The sequence below is a fragment of the Poeciliopsis prolifica genome, unplaced genomic scaffold, assembly GCF_027474105.1.
Source record: "Poeciliopsis prolifica strain line A6 unplaced genomic scaffold, Auburn_PproV2 SCAFFOLD003, whole genome shotgun sequence".
Classification (NCBI taxonomy): Eukaryota; Metazoa; Chordata; class Actinopteri; order Cyprinodontiformes; family Poeciliidae; genus Poeciliopsis; species Poeciliopsis prolifica.
In genome coordinates, this window is record NW_026562378.1 from 10089069 (window position 1) to 10108924 (window position 19856).

Sequence of the window (19856 nt, forward strand, 5' to 3'; positions counted from 1 at the left end):
TTTGTTTAAACAGTTGTTTTGCTTCACATTCGTATCGAGCTGCATTCAAAGATTCCTAATTAAGTGTTAGTATGTTTATTTTGGTCAGTGACTCAGCTGTGCACCATCTACTAGATCCCTGGTGTAGTTTGGTCATGAACCTCAGAAAGTGCTGATCTGCCTGTCATGAGTTCCTTCTGAAAACCCCACTTGCACTACTTTCAAACCACCAGCAGGTGGCGAAACCTCATCTAAACCACAAGCACCATCTGTACATGCTGCATGCAAGCTACAGCTGTTCGTCCTACTTCGTGTTTTCTTTTTTTATCTGCTGACAGAAAACCCTAGAGCAGCAGTGCCTTCTTACAATGCACTGAGCTTCCCAAATTACTGCGATGATGTCAAAAGCTGATGTGGCTCTCCGCCCAGGGTGGCCTCACTTTTGTAAGAAGGGCGGAAGGGGGATGGTTGCAGCAGCTCAGTGATGTGTCTGTGCACATCAGAGATGGCCAGTTATGCGGAACTCGGTGCTTGAACTTTCAAGTCAGCTCTAAACTAAAGAAGTTTTTTCTTCCTGCATCTGATTATCTATGGTTCTATAAAAATACATAAACTAAGCCGGATCTCCACTGAATGTGGATTATGTGAACAAAACTTAAGATCATGAAACTTTTATTCTACTTGTGAACAAAAGAGACTTTAATGAGCATGAAAAGCACAACAGACACGCAATTCATTCATAAAATGAAGTCAATATTTTTTAAATCTTAATGTCTCTGACAACTTACGTAAAATGTAATGCTTAACTTTTTGCAGACTTGTGTGACAGATGATCAAAGCAACATAACCTTGACTTTTTGTTGGGAGGTTGGATTTATTTAAATAGAGTAGATTATAAAAAATTCCCTTGGATCTTTCCTTTAAGTCTTTTTAGATTTTTACACAAAACATCCCCCTGTTAGATATACACATGAATGGTAAATGTCCTGCGATAGATGACTTCAAAACCTGGTATGAAGTGGAGACTGGGTGAAATAACCAGCACCTCAACATTTCCCATTTCTTGTGTCCATGATAAAAAGAAACATTATTCAATTGCACTGCATGTTTTTATGTAGAAGTGATTTACAAATTCAAAGTCAGAAAAATAAATAGAAATAAAATTCAAAGATTGAAATATAAACGTTACTAACCAATCACAATCGTGATTGATAGTTTAATATTGAATCTCAGTTAAATTATCTGAACTAGCTAAAATACTACATCAGAAGTCCCTTTTCCTAGTGTTTCAGCTGCTCATCTTTTTGATTATGTCCCTTATTTGCCCTACACTGACATTTATTTACCTTGTATTTAATTTTTAATAGGCTGAAACAACATTTCCTCTAAATATTACCAAGGCAGCCTGAGCTCCAGCCTTGGTGTTTGTATCACAGCGACAGTTTGGTTTCACAATGAGTTCCCTTTTTTAGGGCTGAGTTAGTTGAACTCTGTTTTCACTGTCCTTTTAGAATATGGTGTTAAAGCAATAAACTAACAGGTGTCAGTGTCTGTCACGGGATTTATGACCAAATACAGCCAGAAACCCCCACAAGGACCTATAGGTAGCTTTGCACCTGGCCCTATGTTTTGCTGTAGCTGTAAATTCAGCAGTCGGGGTTAAACAGGGTGCCTGGCCACACTCTTACATGCCCAACCTACTTTAGAGGAAAGTGCGAAAAGCGTTTCAGTTTATAGGTATTGTCACATACACAGCCTAAGAATAATCAATATGGTGTTTAAGGGTTGGCTGTTGGCCAGAAGCTCACTAAATCTGTGTCAGCATGCATATTTATGGAAGCAAATATAGACAGGGCCCTCTTCTCACCTCTGAGAAAGAGCTATGATTAGCTTTACTCTCTGTAGCCACCATGTATCACTTTCTGAATTTAGCCCCGGTCCCCTTCTCATGCCAGCCCGGTCTTACTCCATCTGTCCTATTCGCTGCCTCCAACTATTTGTGTCTCAGTATGGATCTTCATGGCCTCTCAAGTTTCAGTTCGCAGTTTTCCTCTTAGGGTATTTGGAGTGAATGACCGTCAGCAATGTGTGGCCCTAACAAATTCTGCAAAAAAAAAAAAAGCCTATGCTTTAAATATTTAACAAGATAAACGCTGCTTTTCTTTACTTCTTTAAAAGGCTGAGCTGATTTTGCAGAATTAATTTTTTTTTTTTTAACAATGTGTCTAATTTTTCTCAATAAATGTCGCTCGTAGCATTTAAAATATTGCTCGAGATCTTAAATGGATAGGTAATGATTTCTTTAAATTAAATCTTGATAAATAGCTGTTGGAAGTCAATACCAGGCAAGATAGCATCTTGATTTACTATTGATTGAGTTTAGTTGACCCCAGTGGCTCAACCTCATTAAGAGATGTCAAGAAAAAAAACTTCTATGTAATAAAGCAAATAGAACATGACAAAAAGAGATTTAGAAATCTTTATGTTACTGTGATTTTTCCCTTGTGTGGTTGTTTTCACACATACTGAGAGTGGAACATGTAAAGGAATTCTAATTGGACGCTTCCTTTCTATTCCTCAGTGACCTAAGAGAGTATAGAAATTAATACAATTCTGTCTGCTTAAATTGCTGTAGTACCTTAGATTTCTATATAAGTTTACTTTTATATTAAAAATACACCATGAACAAGTTTAGTGCAAGTTTCCCACAAGAAAACAACTGATAACTCCAACTAATTATCTGTATCTGATTAAACAATGGTAAACACCACAAGGGCTTGAGGATAAGTACAATAGTGTATAGATAAACTGCTGATGTTGTTTTAAATTGGGATTTTTAGAAGGTGGAAGCCCACTTTGGGCATCCTGCTCTTGGACTAGCTGTTAGCTTCAGACACAGACCAACTAATCTTAATTTTTTCTAAATGATGATACCAGAACTGCAACTAAGATGTAAACTGATTTATATTGTTTTTTAAAACTCACTTGAAAAACCCTTTAATCTCTCTTTCAGATTCATTCATTTGGCAATTAAGAGAAAAGTGAATTGCTGTAGGTTTTTACAAATTCAGACTATCGGAAGGAAAAACCTTTCTTAAGTTGGTTGTCATAGATATTAGGCACAATCTTCTGATTTGCAATTACACACACAGTAGTTAAAGATGTAGCTGTTAAACCCATTTCCTTGATTACTTTCTGAATTGTTTATTACAATATCTACACAGACTGTCAGTTCCTGATTATTTACATGCTAATCATTTTGAAAAAAGCATCAGTTTCTGCATAAATGCAGTCCTGGGTCAGCCCCTGTCATCTGTCACACTGCATACACAGGTCTGTCGCAATAAACAATGAATCAGTTAATCTCTCAATAATTTCCATTCTGATTATTACTATTTTTTGAAGGGCGATTTTATTTGCAGGGACTTCATAATCGATTTTACTTGTGGTTTCAGTTGTGTGTGGGTTTTATTTTCCAGTTACAATGTTAAGTGTTATATACAAAATCAAAGTTTATTGATCTTTTAGAGAGCAAAATTGCTTTATTAGGCCATGATATATTACTTCAAAATGGTCTTCAAAAATATTATTATCATTTATCGCAATAACTTTTTAGGGCAATTATTGTCCAACAAAAATTTGTTATCATGACAAGCCGATGGACACACATTGCCAAACAAAACACTTCCCCATCCCCACTAATTGTGCAGATGACAATCCTCTGGATCATGCCAGTTTTTTCTTTAAGTGCTTCAAGGACATGCGGTGCTGTTGAACTTTGCGATAACATTTGGGATCGACTAACAGCCCGAGGTTCATCTGCAACGCACGAGTGACCGCTAGGGGGCGCCCGTTCTGCGTCCTCTCAGTCCTCCGAGCTAAGCGCCGCCCTGCTCCCTCCCTCGGTTTCCCCGCTGACTCCGGGCTCACTGAAGACGCCCTTAGCAACAACACACAGCTCAGAATAAGATCCTCTCTCCACGCTCAAGAGGGATTTAACAGCACTGACTTTCGGCTGAAGCTCTTCGCGAAGAGGACCCTCCGCTCGTTTTCCGTTGCGGACATGGAGATGATGTGCGGCTCTTGCTCGCCTGATCATTTGGCTAGCTTCCACTGAGGAACAGTGAAACAGCTCCGAGCTGTCCCAAAGCAGGACGAATCTCTGGGGGGGCTCCGCGAGTGGCAGCATCGCTGTTTGCTAACTACCGAGTCAGCTAACCGGGACGGGAATGGTGCTCTGGACACGCTCATTGTCCTGTCAGAGAAAGGGGAGGGTTGCGAGGGCCAAGACAGCCAGCTGTGATACTCGGACTCAAACTGTTCTCAGCGGAGGGAGCGGCTTCGGTCCGGACGGGTTGTTTTTGTGGCTGCTTTGAGAGCTAGCTGGGCTGGCTAGCTGCGGGTAACGACCCCCACTGCCTGTTGAAGTCTTTCCAGACTGCAGGCGAGGCTAATGTTAGCCAGAAGTATAAATACAGCAATCCGTGGTTTTAATAAAGCCGGGAATCACCGTTAAATATCAGAATAAAGAGAAAGAGTGAATCCCCCACAAAGAAGCAAAAAAAAAAAAAAAAACAACAACAACAACAACTTGAATTTAAACTAAAGCGGGGAGTGTTTCAAACACAAGAAAGACTTTAAAACAAAGTTTTTAGATGCTACTAGCTGAGTTTGCTAGGTGAAAACGGTGCGGACGCTTTTCTCTTTTTTTTTTTGTCTTCGTCTCTTTGGATGCTGGAATCACGTTTTAACAGCAAATATGATGATAATAAGCAGAAAACCAGAAGCCCCGATAGCAACAGGTAACCACAACACTTCTTTCTGTCGTTTGCTTTTGTTTGTTTTTGAAAACGCTAGCTTTTGGTCGTTTCGTGTACGAGTTTCCATCTTTTTTGGGGGTTGTCAACCAAACATCCTGCACCAAAAAGCGACTTTAATTATGAGCTTGGTCAGTTTTCCTTCTTTCAAATGTGTTTTCTGTGTTGTGATGCGGGTTGTAAACATGCTTCGTGCTGCTTATCAGTTTTAAGACCTCTGTGTGTTGGAAGATAGTCCAGGAAGTACTGCTCCTTTTTTTTTGTTTGTTTTTACATCTGTCCTTGTAAACCCTTCTTCTGTTTATTGTCGTATTATTAGCTTTATTTGGAATTTGATCGGGTCATATCACGATAGCTGTTATTTTAGTGCGTTGTCTGCAGTTTTATTGTTATATGTACCAGGAAATAAGCGGTTTATTCTGTCCATAGAGACACTGCTCAGAGTTACCAGGAAGCCAAAAAAAAAAAAAAAAAAAAGAAGTGGGGCTGTAAATGTACATCAGTTACAGCCCCACTTACACGTTTTATGATGAATGAACTGCTGGGTTTGTTTACTTGACTCCTGTCGCTACCTTTTGATTCCCACCAATGCTCCACAGATGTATTGATTTACTTTCTCCAGTTTTTTTTAAAGTTAGATTTGCACCAGTTGATGATTTATGAACTGCAAGATTTGAAGACAAAGACAAAGAGGCAAATGGTTCGATGTTTAAATCCAAATTTACTAGTATTTCTTTTTCCTTTTGCATTTAAAATGACTAATGATAGCATTGACCACCTTAATTTATCGTGTAGGAGTTCTTGTCCTTTGGGGGGGATCAAGCTCAGGAAGTGACAGCATGCATAATATCAAGTCTAGTCAGCACATATGGAGGTCCAAATGATGTTTTTAAAAATCTCAACCCCAGAAAGAAGTTTCCTTTTTATACTTATTCTAATTGCTCATTTAGTTGAGTTTGATAGACTCAAACGCAGCAGAAAACATCAGAAAATTTGGATCAGTGTGAACAGGGCTAGAGATTTCCAAAAGTAGTTCCCAGTCCAGCCTGGGCCATGACAGACAGGGGTTGGAAGCTCACAAGGATACAATTGATTACACGTCCTTGAGACAAGTGTGAACAAGTTCCTGAGGCAGAGAACTTGTTTTTTTGTTTGTTTTTTTACCTGAAAATGTTGAAATGACCAAAACTTCAGAAATACAAAATGACAAAGTTAAAAAATTAGTGGCACCTACTGGTCAAGTTATGTTCTTGTTGCCTGAAAAGCTAGTCATTATGCTCAGTTTAAATAACTTTTTGGTTTCTATAAATGTACCTTTTTTAAATGGCTTCCTGCAACTCTTTTGCTTTTTGGCCGAATGTCTTCACTCTATAACAACTCGCACACCGAAGCATGTTGTTAGGTTACCATGTAGTATTTTGGTGGGTTGTGTTCACGGTTCTTTCTTCAAAAAGATAGAATTTTTTCAGTTTCTGAAAACTGAAAAAATTTGGTCGCCGATTTGGGTTGGTCAAGCTGAGAATTAGCTTGACCAACCTGGTATCTTTGAGTTTCTGTAGCAACTCAAAGATATTTCCATTATTGGACGGATTTTTGGTTGGACATAAAGAACAACAATTTCTTTGCAAAGATTTGTGTGGACAAGTAAGTCGAGTCATCTACAGCAACTGCCGATTTCCTGCTGAGTAATTAGGAGTTTGCAGAAGGCTAATGGAGCCCATGCTTGCCTAATATTTTGTGTGCGCGGCTTTAATGTGGCTGGTTGCTGTGCTATGCAGGTTTAATGCGTCTGTATCCAAGCAGCAGGCCTAATCTGTTCAGAAGCCGGTCTGTTGACGGAGTTGCACGAGGGACGTGGTTCCTCTGACGCATCTGCATATGGTTACAGCATTCTCAAGGCCCAGTCGGTTAGAAGATCAAAGGGGGCCGAAACTGAAAGCTTTTGTCCGAGCTCGGGGTTGTAGTTTCAAATTTAAACAGATTTTCCTCTCGCCTTTTTTCTGCTGAACCAACAGCAAGTGTAGGAGCTTAGATGACTGTTGGCTTAAACAGCCGGCGGATGGTGGCTTGCCATTTCGGTAACTGCCTTCCCAAACGCTCTTGTTGTCGCCATAACCTCCTGCTTGTATGATCTCGGGTTACTCTAGGTGTCTGGCTCAAGGCCACAGAGGTGAGCATGAAACTCAGCGCTTATTGAATGGCAAGCCCACGCATCCATCCATCCATCTATCTATCTTGAACTCCCAAGCACACCTGGTGTGGGCCTTAAAAGATTTGGCCGATTGGGCAGATGGACAGATGGAAAGATGCTGTCGTCACTGAGGCATCTGTTACCCCCATTAGGCCAATAATACCACTTGCAGCGCTAGCGATCTGGGACCCTAAGCCCTATCTAAGCTGTTCAGGTCAGAGCTCTGGGCTCGGATACAATGTATGGCACACAATAGATACAATGGTGTACCTGCTAATAATGGCCTTTTCAGTGTAAACGTGGGCCGGGATCTTGTAGCAGGCAGTGTTCGCTCCACAGGAGGGGGGAGCCCTGCTGAGGTTAGCTGGAGGGATTGTCAAGTCCTTTGTTGTAGTGATAAGGTCGTTTTTATTTTGGAGCTGTCCAGATGACTTATGAGCTAATCAATAGGACTTTGCCTGTGTAGAGTAAGATTATTTCCTCTTATCACATTTTTCTCCTTGAGTGTTGCAGATGTTCAGGGGCCGCTGCCGTCGCACTGATTTGTTTGGTCACTTTTGTCCACCGCAGCGCGCCATGGTGACGGCCTGTACGACTCCTACATGAGAACAGACCACATTCTGAAAGACGAAGCAGACGCAAACAGCCCTTCTGGACTGCCCCCGATGCCCAAGCACACAGTGAGTAGTGCACAGAAAAAACACAAAGAGCTCGGAGCTAGTTAAAGCTTGTTTCCTGTGCCGAGGCTCTCTGTCTTGAGACATCCTGTTCCTCAGAGAGACATCCCCTACAGTCTGCCCTGTTTCTTCGTGCGCTTCCTCCCTCTTCCCCCTGTTTTTTTCTGTGTTGATTAGGGAAGCTTATCTCCTGCCTTCTTAGTGTTTCTACCGCGGTCAGTTTTATTCCCCTCAATGAGGAAGCTGTGATCATGTGAGTAACATTGATTAGTTTCCTGGAGGTGAATGAAAATGATTAATGCGGAGCGTCTCTGTGTCACAGTGAAATGTGCAGAGTGAGTGTTCCCCAGAGATCCAGCAGCAGCTTTTTATTTTGTCAGTTTAATAGTGCAGGGAAGGCAGATACACACTGTGTACAGAGCAAAACTATGCTTGCCTCTTGAACTCTGTCACAGTTTGTCGCAATAAAGCAACAAACTAATTTTTGGGGGCGGGTTGGGAGTTCAGTGTGACAGAACAAACACAAAGTTGCATATTTGTGAAGTGCATTTATATTTATCCCTTTTACTGCAGTGGAAACAGCAACTTTCAGAAGTTATACGATTGGTAAATAGAGGCAATCAGTGTATATTTTCACACAGAACTGTTAAAATATGCATTACAGCTTCAAAGCTACCAAGATATGACCATCTACTTAAATTGGCAGGTCAGAATATGGCACAATTAATCAAGAGAAGCAGCTTAGAGGCCCTTAATAGCTCTGGAGGAGCTGCAGAGATCCACAGCTCAGGTAGGGTATTCTGTTGACAGCACAACTATTGGACATAAATTCAAATCTTGTCAGAATAGAACAGTGGCAAGGGAACTGCCACTGTTCCCTTTAAACAGTGGCAGGTTTATTGTCATTATTTAAAGAAATCCAATAAAGTTCCTTTATTGTGTTAACTCATTGAGCCTGAATGCATGGCTCTATAACACAAATCCTAGTAAAATAAATGAAAGTTTGCTAAATTAAGATTTGCAGGTTGTAGTGGGAATTAATACCAGTTAAGAGTATAATTAATATCTTCTTTCTCTGGTTCTTGAAACAGTTTTCTCTCACTCTTCGTTAAAGAAAAATTTCCACAACAAGGTTTAATGTCTTAAAATGAGAGAGAGTTCCAGGGAGATAACTAGTCTTACCAGAATCTGACTACTAGTTAAACTCCTCATCTGCTGGTGGCGATTGCGTGACTGAGGAACCAATTTAACTCTGATTTATGCTGCGTGTTAATGCTCATTATAGAGTACCATCTGTCCGATTCTGTAAAACGACCTAAAACATATACTGTCTCTGTTCCCCTCTCTGAATGTCCCCGTCAGCAGAAAATGAATGCTCTGTTTTCCACATTCCAGCAAAAAAAAAAAAAAGGCTGGTTTGATACATTGTAAAGATTTATTGGACTTGAAAATGTGACCCACAAACCAAATCACCGATCAGCATCCTCCCTCCCTCTCCTGTTATGTTGGTGTATGCCCGCCGTCGGTGGGCTCGCTCAGAGGTTAGGCCTAGTTTTCTATTCTAGTCTGACTTTTCTTCTTTTAGTGTTTTTTTTTTTTCTTTGGCAACGCTCGCTGAGGTACCGTCCTCTGCTCAGCGTGACCGACAGGAGCTCGTCCCAGTTCTAAAGCACTCAGAGAGAAGCTCTATCCACTGTTAAAGTGATGGAAAACTATAGAATCAGATTTGATGGAAAATGCTGAACTTTCCCTGCTTTTGCAGACATTTAATGGCATTGTAAGCAGTTTCTATTAGTCTAAGGGGAAAATTGAACGTTATCTGTTCAATTTATTGCTGAAAGTGGCGATAAACATTAATTATTCCAAAAATACTCATGGCTTTTACAGACAAAATAAATGTATCACTAACTGATATAAACAAACTAGATTTTCCTGAGTGTTTGAAGTAGAGCTGAGCGAGATGCCGAAGAAAGTTGTTGATTGATGTGTAAAACTTGCAAGTAATGGAGTCTAATTTTTTTTTTATTCTTTTAATTTCTTTGGCTTATCTGTTTAATCTCAAACACTTAAAATTAAGCAAAAAAGTATTCATAATTATGCAACACAAGACAAATTAGGTTCATGTTTTCTTCCCGAATTAACAGAACGTTTTGAAAAATGGTGAAAGTCTTGAAATGTGAACGTGGAAAAGTACTCAGTTCAGGATGGAAACTGTGGATCCAGTTTAAGTCTGATTGTGACCAAAGTTTGCTGTGTTTTTGGGTGCTCCATAAGACGGGAACCTGCGTGTGCTCAGGAGCAAAATAAACGCGCCCCTAGGTGTTTCTGACAGCTCAGCGATAAGCTCTTCCCCATCTGTTGGAGAGCACAGATTCGCACACAACTCGCATTACCCTCAATAGTACCTGCGTTAGAAATCTGCTTCCCGTTTCCATTTTCGTCCGCGCTTCAAAACGATTTATGTTGTTTATAACGCCCTCGGCCCGGTCAGCTGGTAATCCATTATACTGGAGCACGTGCATAAACCCTTGATTAAATTTTTTTATATATATATATATATATATATATATATAATATATATATATATATATATATATATATATATATATATACACGAGCGCGCACGTGTTTGCCTGAGCATGAAAAAAAAAAAAAAAAAAAGGATGCGCGATCGATGACATTCACTGTGACTGCAGAACAGCTGCATGAGGCACTGCTTCAGCAGAAAGGCTCGTAATAAGTTCAGACTATACAGCTACATGTATGGAAACCAGTCCGGCATACCTCATCTACTTCAGGGACTCAAACTTACAACATAAACATTTCAAATCACAACTCCTCGTTTTGTTGTATCTGTAAAGTAGCGCGGTTTCAGTCATTTCAGCGTTGAGAAAAGACTGTTTCCTCCTCCCAAAACCACTTGGTGATTAGAAGAGCAACTTTTCAAATTTGAAAGAACAAGTCAGCCTGACTCTCTTTTTTGTCTTCATAGCTGCACTGCTTCTATAGTTTTGGGAGCGTAATCTGACTTTAATGACTATTATTTCCTCTCTGCTCCATAATCTTGTGGAGGGTTTTTCCGCTGTTGAGAAAGAAGAAGGTCAGACAGCGTGGAAGAAGGAATTTCTGGTGTTGCCAGAAGGAAATGCTTTACTGGAAAGGCTCAGGTCCTTTTTTTAGACTTTATAGCCCTACTCTTCCTTTGAACAACCGCACATATCTCACTTTACATGTCTATGAGTATGTAGAGTGATATTTTGATCTAAACACATGCAGTCTCTATTGACAGTACCTTATCCTTGTCCTAACACAAAAGCATTCGACACTGGAGGTCTCAGCCTAACAGAAACATTATGATTACCTCGAGGAGTTAAATCCTGAACTTTATGAGCTACATGTGGCTGTAGCGCTTTGAAGTTGCCTACAGTGTTTGACTACATTGGCTAAAAGTCTTTACATCCTCTGTGACATCTGGCGAGTTTACAGCCAAAAACCGCTATGTGAATGATCAACAAAGTTGCATGTGGTTAAATTCATCCACCCTCAATCTTTCGCTCCTACAGTGCCACAAAAGTTGCTTAATTGGCAAACAAAGGAGGCTGAACACACTATCCCAGCATTGAAAAATGGTGGTTGGCGCATCATGCTGTGAGGATACTTTTTTTCCAGTATGGATGCAGGGAAGCTGCTCAGAAATGGATAGAAACAGAGCAACCCTGGAGGAAAGTCTACTCAGATCTACATTTAAATGGATTGGATCACAGAATATTCATGTGTCATGATGGCCTAGTGTGGGTGGGCATTTGTCATGTAGTTTCTGTTTATAAATGTCTTATAATGATGTATTTTGTTATTTATTGTTGTCATGATGAGTTCCAGTAAATGATGTTTAAAACATGTTGGTTTTTAGTACTTTCTCCACTTTTCGTTCGATAAAAACATCAATAAATATCACTAAAGTTGAAAAAAATGATGAAATGCATTTACGACTTGTTCTGTTGTAAAGATACAAATTAGACTTCTTTATGCGACTGGTGTCCCAAAAGAAGCATGTTACAAATGGGGATGTTTTTGAAGAGCAGCATTTGAGTTTGTGGGGCTAAAATAGCTGCGGCACACAGCCTACAGTTTCCTGAAAAGGATGCAATAAAATGTTGTTAGCGTCACTTTTATCATTATTACAGTAGTGCTTTATAATAAAACTTCCAAGTTCAGATCACCCAACACTATGGCCTAGTCAAAGTCAAGACTCCAGAATTAATGGAATGGCTTGGCTGTTGTTTAAGAGGAATGTAAGCTCATAGAGAAAAGCCGCAAGGCATGAGCAGCTGTCATCAAAGTAAAATGTTTGTCCCACAAAGTTGTTGCTTCGCCACATTCACCATCTAATACTTTATGTTCGTCCACCATTTAAAATCCTCCAAAAACACATTTAAGTTCCCGGTTGTCCATGGAAATGTTTCTACAAGTTCGCTGTAAATGTTGAAAACGTAAACACAGAGGTGGTTGTGGTTAGTTCATTTGCATGTTTTTCAGTGAGGTGTTGGAGTTTGTCACGTTGGAGAGTTTTCAGTCAGACTGGATCCAGATCCAGTCTTGCCAGTTTACTAGCTGCAAGCTGCAGCAAGGCTGCTTGGCTTTAAACACTCGACTCAAAAATCGGTTGTTTATATTTCTGCTTTTCTTCATCAAAACCTGACCTGGTTCTACTATATGCTGAGCTCTCTGTTTTAATTTGCAGCAGTTATTCGCATCGTTTTTTTTTTTTTTTCACACTTTTGAATTTGGTTTTGGTCGCGTTAAAAAAAATACATCACCCTCTACTTATCACATCAATTATAATTCAACATTTAGGGTATGTTCGTGTCATTTTGGTTCCTTTTGAAATTAAAGAGAATTAGAGATGTTGTTTGTTTTTTTCCGGCTATTTTTCAATTATTAACATGTAACTGTTTGTTTTGCTGACAGGTTGTCGGTAACAAGGTTGTAATGAGGGATCAAATGAGTGTGCGAGGTGGCCAGTTGAAGGTCAAGTACCTGTATGAAGACTCAACCAATAACCGGAAAATCAACGCTATAACCACAGCTGTCATTCAGAACACTGGGAGCACTGGGCAGACGCCCTCCAAAACCACCGTCTCCACCCTGTCCAAGGATCACAGTGCGGACAGGTGAGGAAAATACACTCCAGTTATAAAATGCACCCTTTGAAGCAAGCTCAGCGTTTTTACCTGTGGCGTTTATTTGCCTCAGCTCTGACTCCAGTAAGGGCTCCAGTGAATCGTCTGGCTCACAAGGAGCTGGAAATGGCAGCAAACTGTGCAACACCCTGACTCCTGATCAGGCTCTGCGACTCTACCGGTCCCAGCTGACCACCCTGGAGCACACAGAGATCCAGGCGTACCCAGATATCTACTTCGTGGGACCCAACGCGAGGAAAAGGCCCGTCGTTCCCGGCGGAAGCAACAACTGCGGCTATGACGACGAGCAGGGTGGCTACATTCATGTTCCTCACGACCACCTGGCGTACCGATATGAGTTTCTGAAGGTAACTTAAATGCACATTTTTGGGTCCAAGACTGCATATTACGCACTTGAATTTTGCTTTCAAGTGAAACTGATACTGCAGCCCAAAAAAATCCTGGAACTTGATTTGAAAAAACAAAAACACAACACTAACTGATGACACTAATCCTAAGATTAGCAGCTTCCTTTCAGCATAAGTCACATGTGCAAAGCTTGATCTTGTCTCATGCTTGGATGACTCTTTACCTGTTAGACGACACCACGCCCATTTCCGCCTGGAGTTTCCCTACTTTCATTACCAACAAGGCAAATGGTTTCAAAATGGCGCCTTTTATTTCTTTTGGTGGTAAAAACTACTAACTACACAAGTTAGGGAATGCTTAGGGTGCTAAAGAGTGCTAAAAATAGCCATACTTAATAATACCTATTCAAGAAAAAGTAAGAAGTACAGTGTACTGCTCTACACTGTAGTAGAAATACTCCTAAAAGTAATATTTTTTTTTCTCCAAAAAGTAACTAATCACTACCTAACTCTGGCTTGGCTCTGTATCCAAGCTTCTTGTTGATTTAGTTTGTGCGTGAATCTAAAATGATTCCCTCTTCCTCCTCAGATCATCGGTAAGGGTAGCTTTGGTCAAGTGGCCAAAGTCTACGACCACAAGCTGCAGCAGCACCTGGCTCTCAAGATGGTGCGCAACGAGAAGCGCTTCCACCGGCAAGCGCAGGAGGAGATCCGCATCTTGGAGCACCTGCGCAAGCAGGACCGCAACGGCGCCATGAACGTGGTGCACATGCTGGAGAACTTCACCTTCCGCAACCACATCTGTATGACCTTCGAGCTGCTCAGCATGAACCTGTACGAGCTCATCAAGCGCAACAAGTTTCAAGGCTTCAGTTTGCCCCTGGTCAGGAAGTTTGCGCACTCCATCCTGCAGTGTCTCGACGCGCTGTACCGGCACAGGATCATCCACTGTGACCTGAAGCCTGAGAACATCCTGCTGAAACAGCAGGGCCGCAGCGGCATCAAGGTAGCACTCCTGACAACTTGCAGCTTTACAGCTTTTTACAGCTTTTCATAACCTGATGCTGACTCCTACATTTTTTGTCCCCCCCTCCCTCTTTCTCTATCGCTGCTAGGTGATTGACTTTGGCTCCAGCTGCTTTGAGCACCAGCGAGTCTACACCTACATTCAGTCGCGCTTTTACCGGGCTCCGGAGGTGATCCTCGGCTCGCGCTACGGCCTTCCAATCGACATGTGGAGCTTCGGCTGCATCCTGGCCGAGCTGCTGACGGGCTACCCGCTGTTTCCCGGTGAGGACGAGGGTGACCAGCTGGCCTGCGTCATGGAGCTGCTCGGCATGCCCCCCCAGAAGATCCTGGAGCAGGCCAAGAGAGCGAAGAACTTCATCAATTCCAAGGGTCAGCCTCGCTACTGCGGGGTCAGCACCCTGCCGACCGGCGCCACTGTGCTGACGGGGTCGCGCTCGCGGCGCGGCAAGATGCGAGGCCCGCCGGGCAGCAAAGATTGGAGCGTCGCGCTCAAAGGCTGCGAGGACCCCACCTTTACGGACTTCTTAAAGAAGTGTTTGGACTGGGACCCCTCTTCCCGCCTCACGCCTAGCCAGGCCCTCAGACACCCCTGGCTGTACCGCCGGCTTCCCAAGCCCCTCCCTGGGACAGAGAAGAGCCAAGGGGTGCCTGTGAAACGGCTCCCCGAGCACCACAGCACCTCCTTCCCCTCCATCATGACGAAGGGCGGACAGGGCCTAGGCACAACGGCTCCCGGCAACAAACTCAAGAGCAACATGATTGGAGACTCAGGGGAGACCATCCCTCTTCGCACAGTCCTACCTAAACTTGTCTCCTAATAAAACAACAAAAAAAAAGTGAGAGAGAATCCTCTGATCTCCGCTCGTTCCACCCACTCCTCAGGAGGAGTCCCACATGGAGGACGAGGTTTTAAAACTGGTTTGGTTGTTCTTCTACTTGTGTTTTTTCTACTGAGGTGTCGACACCCCAGTTTCTGGTTTTAATAATAGCGAAGCAAAGAAAGAGAAATCATGATAACAAACGAACAAAAAAAACAACTTAGAGGTTTTTATACAGAGGATTTCCTTTAATGGCTGTGAATTTTTCAGTTTGCAGCCTGTTGATTTTTAGATGATGCTTTTTTGGGGGGGAAAAAAGAAAATGTTCCTTGTGAGTGGACAGCTTTTTATTTGTGAAAAGAGAAGATGTTTTTAAACCTCTGCGTGATCTCTCATGAGCGTTGTAGCAAAAACGCACTCGAGCACACCTGCACTGTCACTTGGCTCACTTCACACGGGACGCCGCCATTTTGAATTCTCACTTTACACATGCAAAACTTGAAAAGGGCTATAGAGATTACTCCTATCAGGTTAGAGCTCGCGGGGTAGAAGGTGTGTGCTAGGCCAACGGAAGTCGACGGAAAAGAGAAACGCGACACAAATGTGAATTCTACGATTTTAAAGAGGTGAAATAGGACTGGCTTTATTTGTGGGGAATAATTACAAATCGCAGCGCCTTGTAAACTATTCACACTGCCTTGACATTTTCTGTACATTTTGTCATATTGCAACCTCCAAGCTGGGGATGTTTTTAGCACAGCGGGTTTCTCCCTGACCCGTCTGGTTTGGTCCTTGGTCTTCGTGATGCTGTTTGTTCAGTGACACTCTCTGGAAAACGTCTTTTGAAGTCACAGAACAGGCGCATTTCTCGGATTTTGTAATGCAAAATTATCAAACGACCCGACTGCATCCTTCAAAAGATTTTTTTTTCAAGAGGCTTCAACTCTTAAAAAAAAGTGGGATCAATTCTGGGAAGCTTCCCTACTGAAGACGAGGGTTCCCACACCATAATGCTGCCACTACCATGTCTTACAGCATTAATAAAGAGGGATGGGGGCAATCGGAGATAAGTAAACTTGGGGCAAATTTTACGAATATTTTAGAATTTTGTGTTGCATGGAATAATTGGGTTTCCATTACTCTTCACTGGCCTTACAGTGAAGAGTTCCCCCACCATGAGGCTTCCATTACCTTCTTTCACCTTAGAGGTGGTGGGTGAGATTTACTCCAGCAAGCCTATTTATCCATTAGATGATTTCTGAATGTGATTGACCGTATCGGATGCAAAGGGCTTCACTTATTGGGCCGAATCCAAATGCAAGGTACTATTCCGATTTTTTATTTATTTTTTTTGTTGAAGACCATGTACCATTTTGAGTTTGTGGTTGTAACATGTCAAAGTGTAAAAAAAAAAAAAATGTTCAAAACGTATGAATAGTTTTCCAAGGCACCTTTCTTCCTGCCTTTCCTTTTGCCTTAAGGACACCAGCCTGCTGTTCGACGGTAATGTGTGTGTGTGTGTGTGTGTGTGTGTGTGTGTGTGTGTGTGTGTGTGTGTGTGTGTGTGTGTGTGTGTGTGTGTGTGTGTGTGTGTGCTTTAGCCGCGAGGTGCTACAGTGGGAAACATGGAGGGGAAGGGCAAAGGGCAACCTAATTACAGCTTCTCCTAGTTTCACCACACTGGTGGGGGGGGGGGGAATGACAGTAGCACCAAAGGCGTCACCATCATACTCAGAACTTCGCAAGTGGTTTTACGAGAGGCCGGCTCACGTCACCTGGTAAATATATAGAGACAGAACCAGGGTAGTGCACACAAAAGCATGCAGGGCTGTCGTTACGAAACACGCACTCTGCCCTGTGATAGACGGACATTGTGAGGTAGCATGAAGAGCAGAACATTTTCAAATGAGCCCAGATGTAAAAGTTGGCGATGATTACTATTGTACTGAAGATCGACGCGTTTCTCAGGGAGACATGCTTGATGCATCCTTTTCATTCACTGTGCTCCTCACCAGTCATTCACCGCATGCAGATCTGTCCGCAGAGAGCGAGAGACTTCTTTTTTTTTTTTTCCCCAAACAGGAGGGCGGGTTGTGTGCATGCGCTTCAATCTGACCTAGATTCATCCCCCACTCTTCACCCAACAACTATCTCCTCTCTTCTCTGTCTGGTGTCGAGCGGGGAACCTCTCTGACGCACAGATAGTGGAACATGGTGCTGTCCGAACACTGAAACCCGTCAGGTGCATGTTGATTATGGACCACACCGTTTAAAGACTCTCAGCCCTTGTTTTCTAAGCGACTCTGTCAGGGATTTGTACTACTCCTCTGTTTTATATATATATATATATAGACAGAGAGAGAGAGAGGTGGTTTCTAATTGCTTTTCACATGAGATTATCAAGAGGATGTAAAACCTGAAAGTTGAGAAAGTTGTGCACTGACACGTTGTGCTCGAGGTGTGCGAGTCAGTCAGTCGGGCGGTGGTGTGTTTGGTGTTCAGCATGAAATCACAACTTGTTATCAAGACCGAGCAACTGGCATGAAAAAGAGAAATGTACAGTAACCAAATGAAGTTGTGATAGTTTCTTTTTCTACAAAAATAAAATTTACTGTTAAGTGAAATTTGCTGCTCTCCGTTCTTTTTTTTCTTTTCTTTTCTTTTTTTTTTTCTTCTTTTTCCGAATCTGATCACATGAATTTGGGTTTAGATGACAGTTCAGAAGTTTTAAGCGCAATCATTACTGGCATTAATTAGTTTTGGGCTTGTAGAGAAGCATTTGACTGTTTTTTTTGTCATTATGGAGGGATGAGACAACAAACATCCTCCCATTCTTAAAGAGATCATAACTATAGACGCTATAGGTCAAATATATGGATATACACTGTTTACAATATTTAGTCACATTTTAACCACTTTTCTTATAGGATTAGTAGTCTCCATTTAAGCTGGGTTGTTTTTTTTTTTTAAATTAGCCTGTTTAATCCATTCTGAAACTAGTCTGGATGTGTGTTTGGGCTCCACGCTCTGCCGGATCACTAAACTTCCATGAAGTTGGTTAGGATGTTCAAAAACAACAGAGGAAGCAATGAACACGTCAATAAACTACATTATGCTCGACCACCAGTCCATATACAGTGACGTGTATGTGGACATGGAATGACACAGTGCTGACTAACGAAGAGTCTGGTCCAAAACCAACAACCTCAAGCTTCACTTACATTTGCAGCTGCCTTTGTGGACGAGCGAAATGCCCTGTGGAGAAAAGTATTTTGGTCAAATTTGAGCTATTTGGTCAGAATGGCACTATATTAGGAAAACATGCTTTATGCAATGAAATTTCAGTGACTTTTTATGAATGAATAAATACTTAATAGTGGTAGTGTTCATCTAGTCTTATATGAGCGTCACCTCATTACTTTCTTGGAAAGATTGAGACCATTATACATATATAATAAGTACAAATATTAATACAGTGTATCAAGGTTTCTGTGGTAACAATAAATTTGGTAGATATTGAAACATTATTGTAGGTACCAATGTACAATAAGAATCCCCTTGGAGCTCTGGAAAAAAACATTAAGAGATCACTTAAAATGATCAGTTTCTCTGATTTTCCTCTTCATAAAGAGTACACTGAACACAATAAATGAACAGATCAAATATATCCATACAATAAATAATAATCATAGCTAAATCTACACTGACAACATGTCACTGAAATTCGAAGCAAAAATTTTGTATTTATTTGCAGAAAATGAGAAATGCATATTTTTAGCTTTAAAAAAATGCTACAAAAACATTTTTTTAGCATATTATTCACTAAAAATATATGTTTACAAATACTAACTGGTTTTACAAGGTGGTCTGAAATGTGTAGTATAACAACTCTTGATAAAATGTAGAGGTGAACACACATGGCTCACTATTTGGCAAGAAACCGGTAGATGCTGTCTCCTTTTCACCCCGTATTAACGCCTAATAAACTGTTATTAATGATTTATGAAGTGTTAATAGCATATCTATGAACTACACATTAACGCGTGTTTGGAAAGACGAGTCAACATTAAGCTGCTGGAGCTCCACGGCAGGAAACCAGTTTAAATGAGCTCCACCTATTCCGGTAAGAGGGCGCCGCTTTTGATCAAAGCGTCACAGATTAATATGCCATTCACTGTGACAATGAGCGTTCGGTAGCTTCTGACTGTGTCGAGCGAAAACTCTTCATTGTCTGGTACTCGCCACCGGCCTTCGGTATTGTGACACAAACTGGCTTTGATTCACCATTAACAAGAATTCGATTTCAGTCGGTGATCAGATTACAGACTCAGTGAACACCCAGGGAGACTGATGAGTCACCGACCTGTAAAACTAATACTTCCTTATTATTAGAGAACTTATCTAAATAACTGATAAAGCAAAACAAAAAAACACAGCCATAAGGAAATTATTCAGTCATATAGGGGAAAAAAAGATTGCTTCTCAAGTACAAAGAACATTCTGATATTTTTTGTCAGCATGCTCTTAAAATCAAATTGCTTTCAACATACTTTTTTTCCTATTTTTATGTTTTAGCATTGAGTATGTGAATGACCCGTCCTAAAACCATAATAATAGTTCATGTAAAACTCACTAATGACTTTTTCACATAGCAACGGCATTTCTAATTTCATTTATTTTTCTTCTACAGCCAAACCTTGCAGGAAAAAAAAAAACAACACAAATACAGCCCACAAAATTGAAGTTGTTGCTGGATTTCCATTGGACCGCTGAGGTCGTGCTTGTTGCTGCAGCTCC

The 19856-nt window shown here is 41.4% G+C and overlaps 1 protein-coding gene across 3 annotated transcripts; it reads left to right on the forward strand.

The window, feature by feature from the left end:
- Positions 1 to 3865: 3865 nt before the first annotated feature.
- On the forward strand, positions 3866 to 17683 carry dyrk3 (dual specificity tyrosine phosphorylation regulated kinase 3). 3 transcript variants are annotated; one of them, XM_055026989.1, is made up of 6 exons: positions 3866 to 4781; positions 7558 to 7667; positions 12633 to 12835; positions 12918 to 13212; positions 13802 to 14218; positions 14328 to 17683. In XM_055026989.1, the coding sequence occupies exons 1-6, from the start codon at positions 4739 to 4741 to the stop codon at positions 15057 to 15059; spliced, it is 1800 nt and encodes a 599-aa protein (XP_054882964.1). In that variant the 5' UTR covers positions 3866 to 4738; the 3' UTR covers positions 15060 to 17683. The 3 variants fall into 3 exon arrangements, with proteins under 3 accessions (XP_054882964.1, XP_054882965.1, XP_054882966.1); XM_055026990.1 differs by lacking the exon at positions 3866 to 4781 and adding an exon at positions 4818 to 4927; XM_055026991.1 differs by lacking the exon at positions 3866 to 4781 and adding an exon at positions 8371 to 8454 and having other exon boundaries at positions 7586 to 7667.
- The last annotated feature ends 2173 nt before the right edge of the window (positions 17684 to 19856 follow it).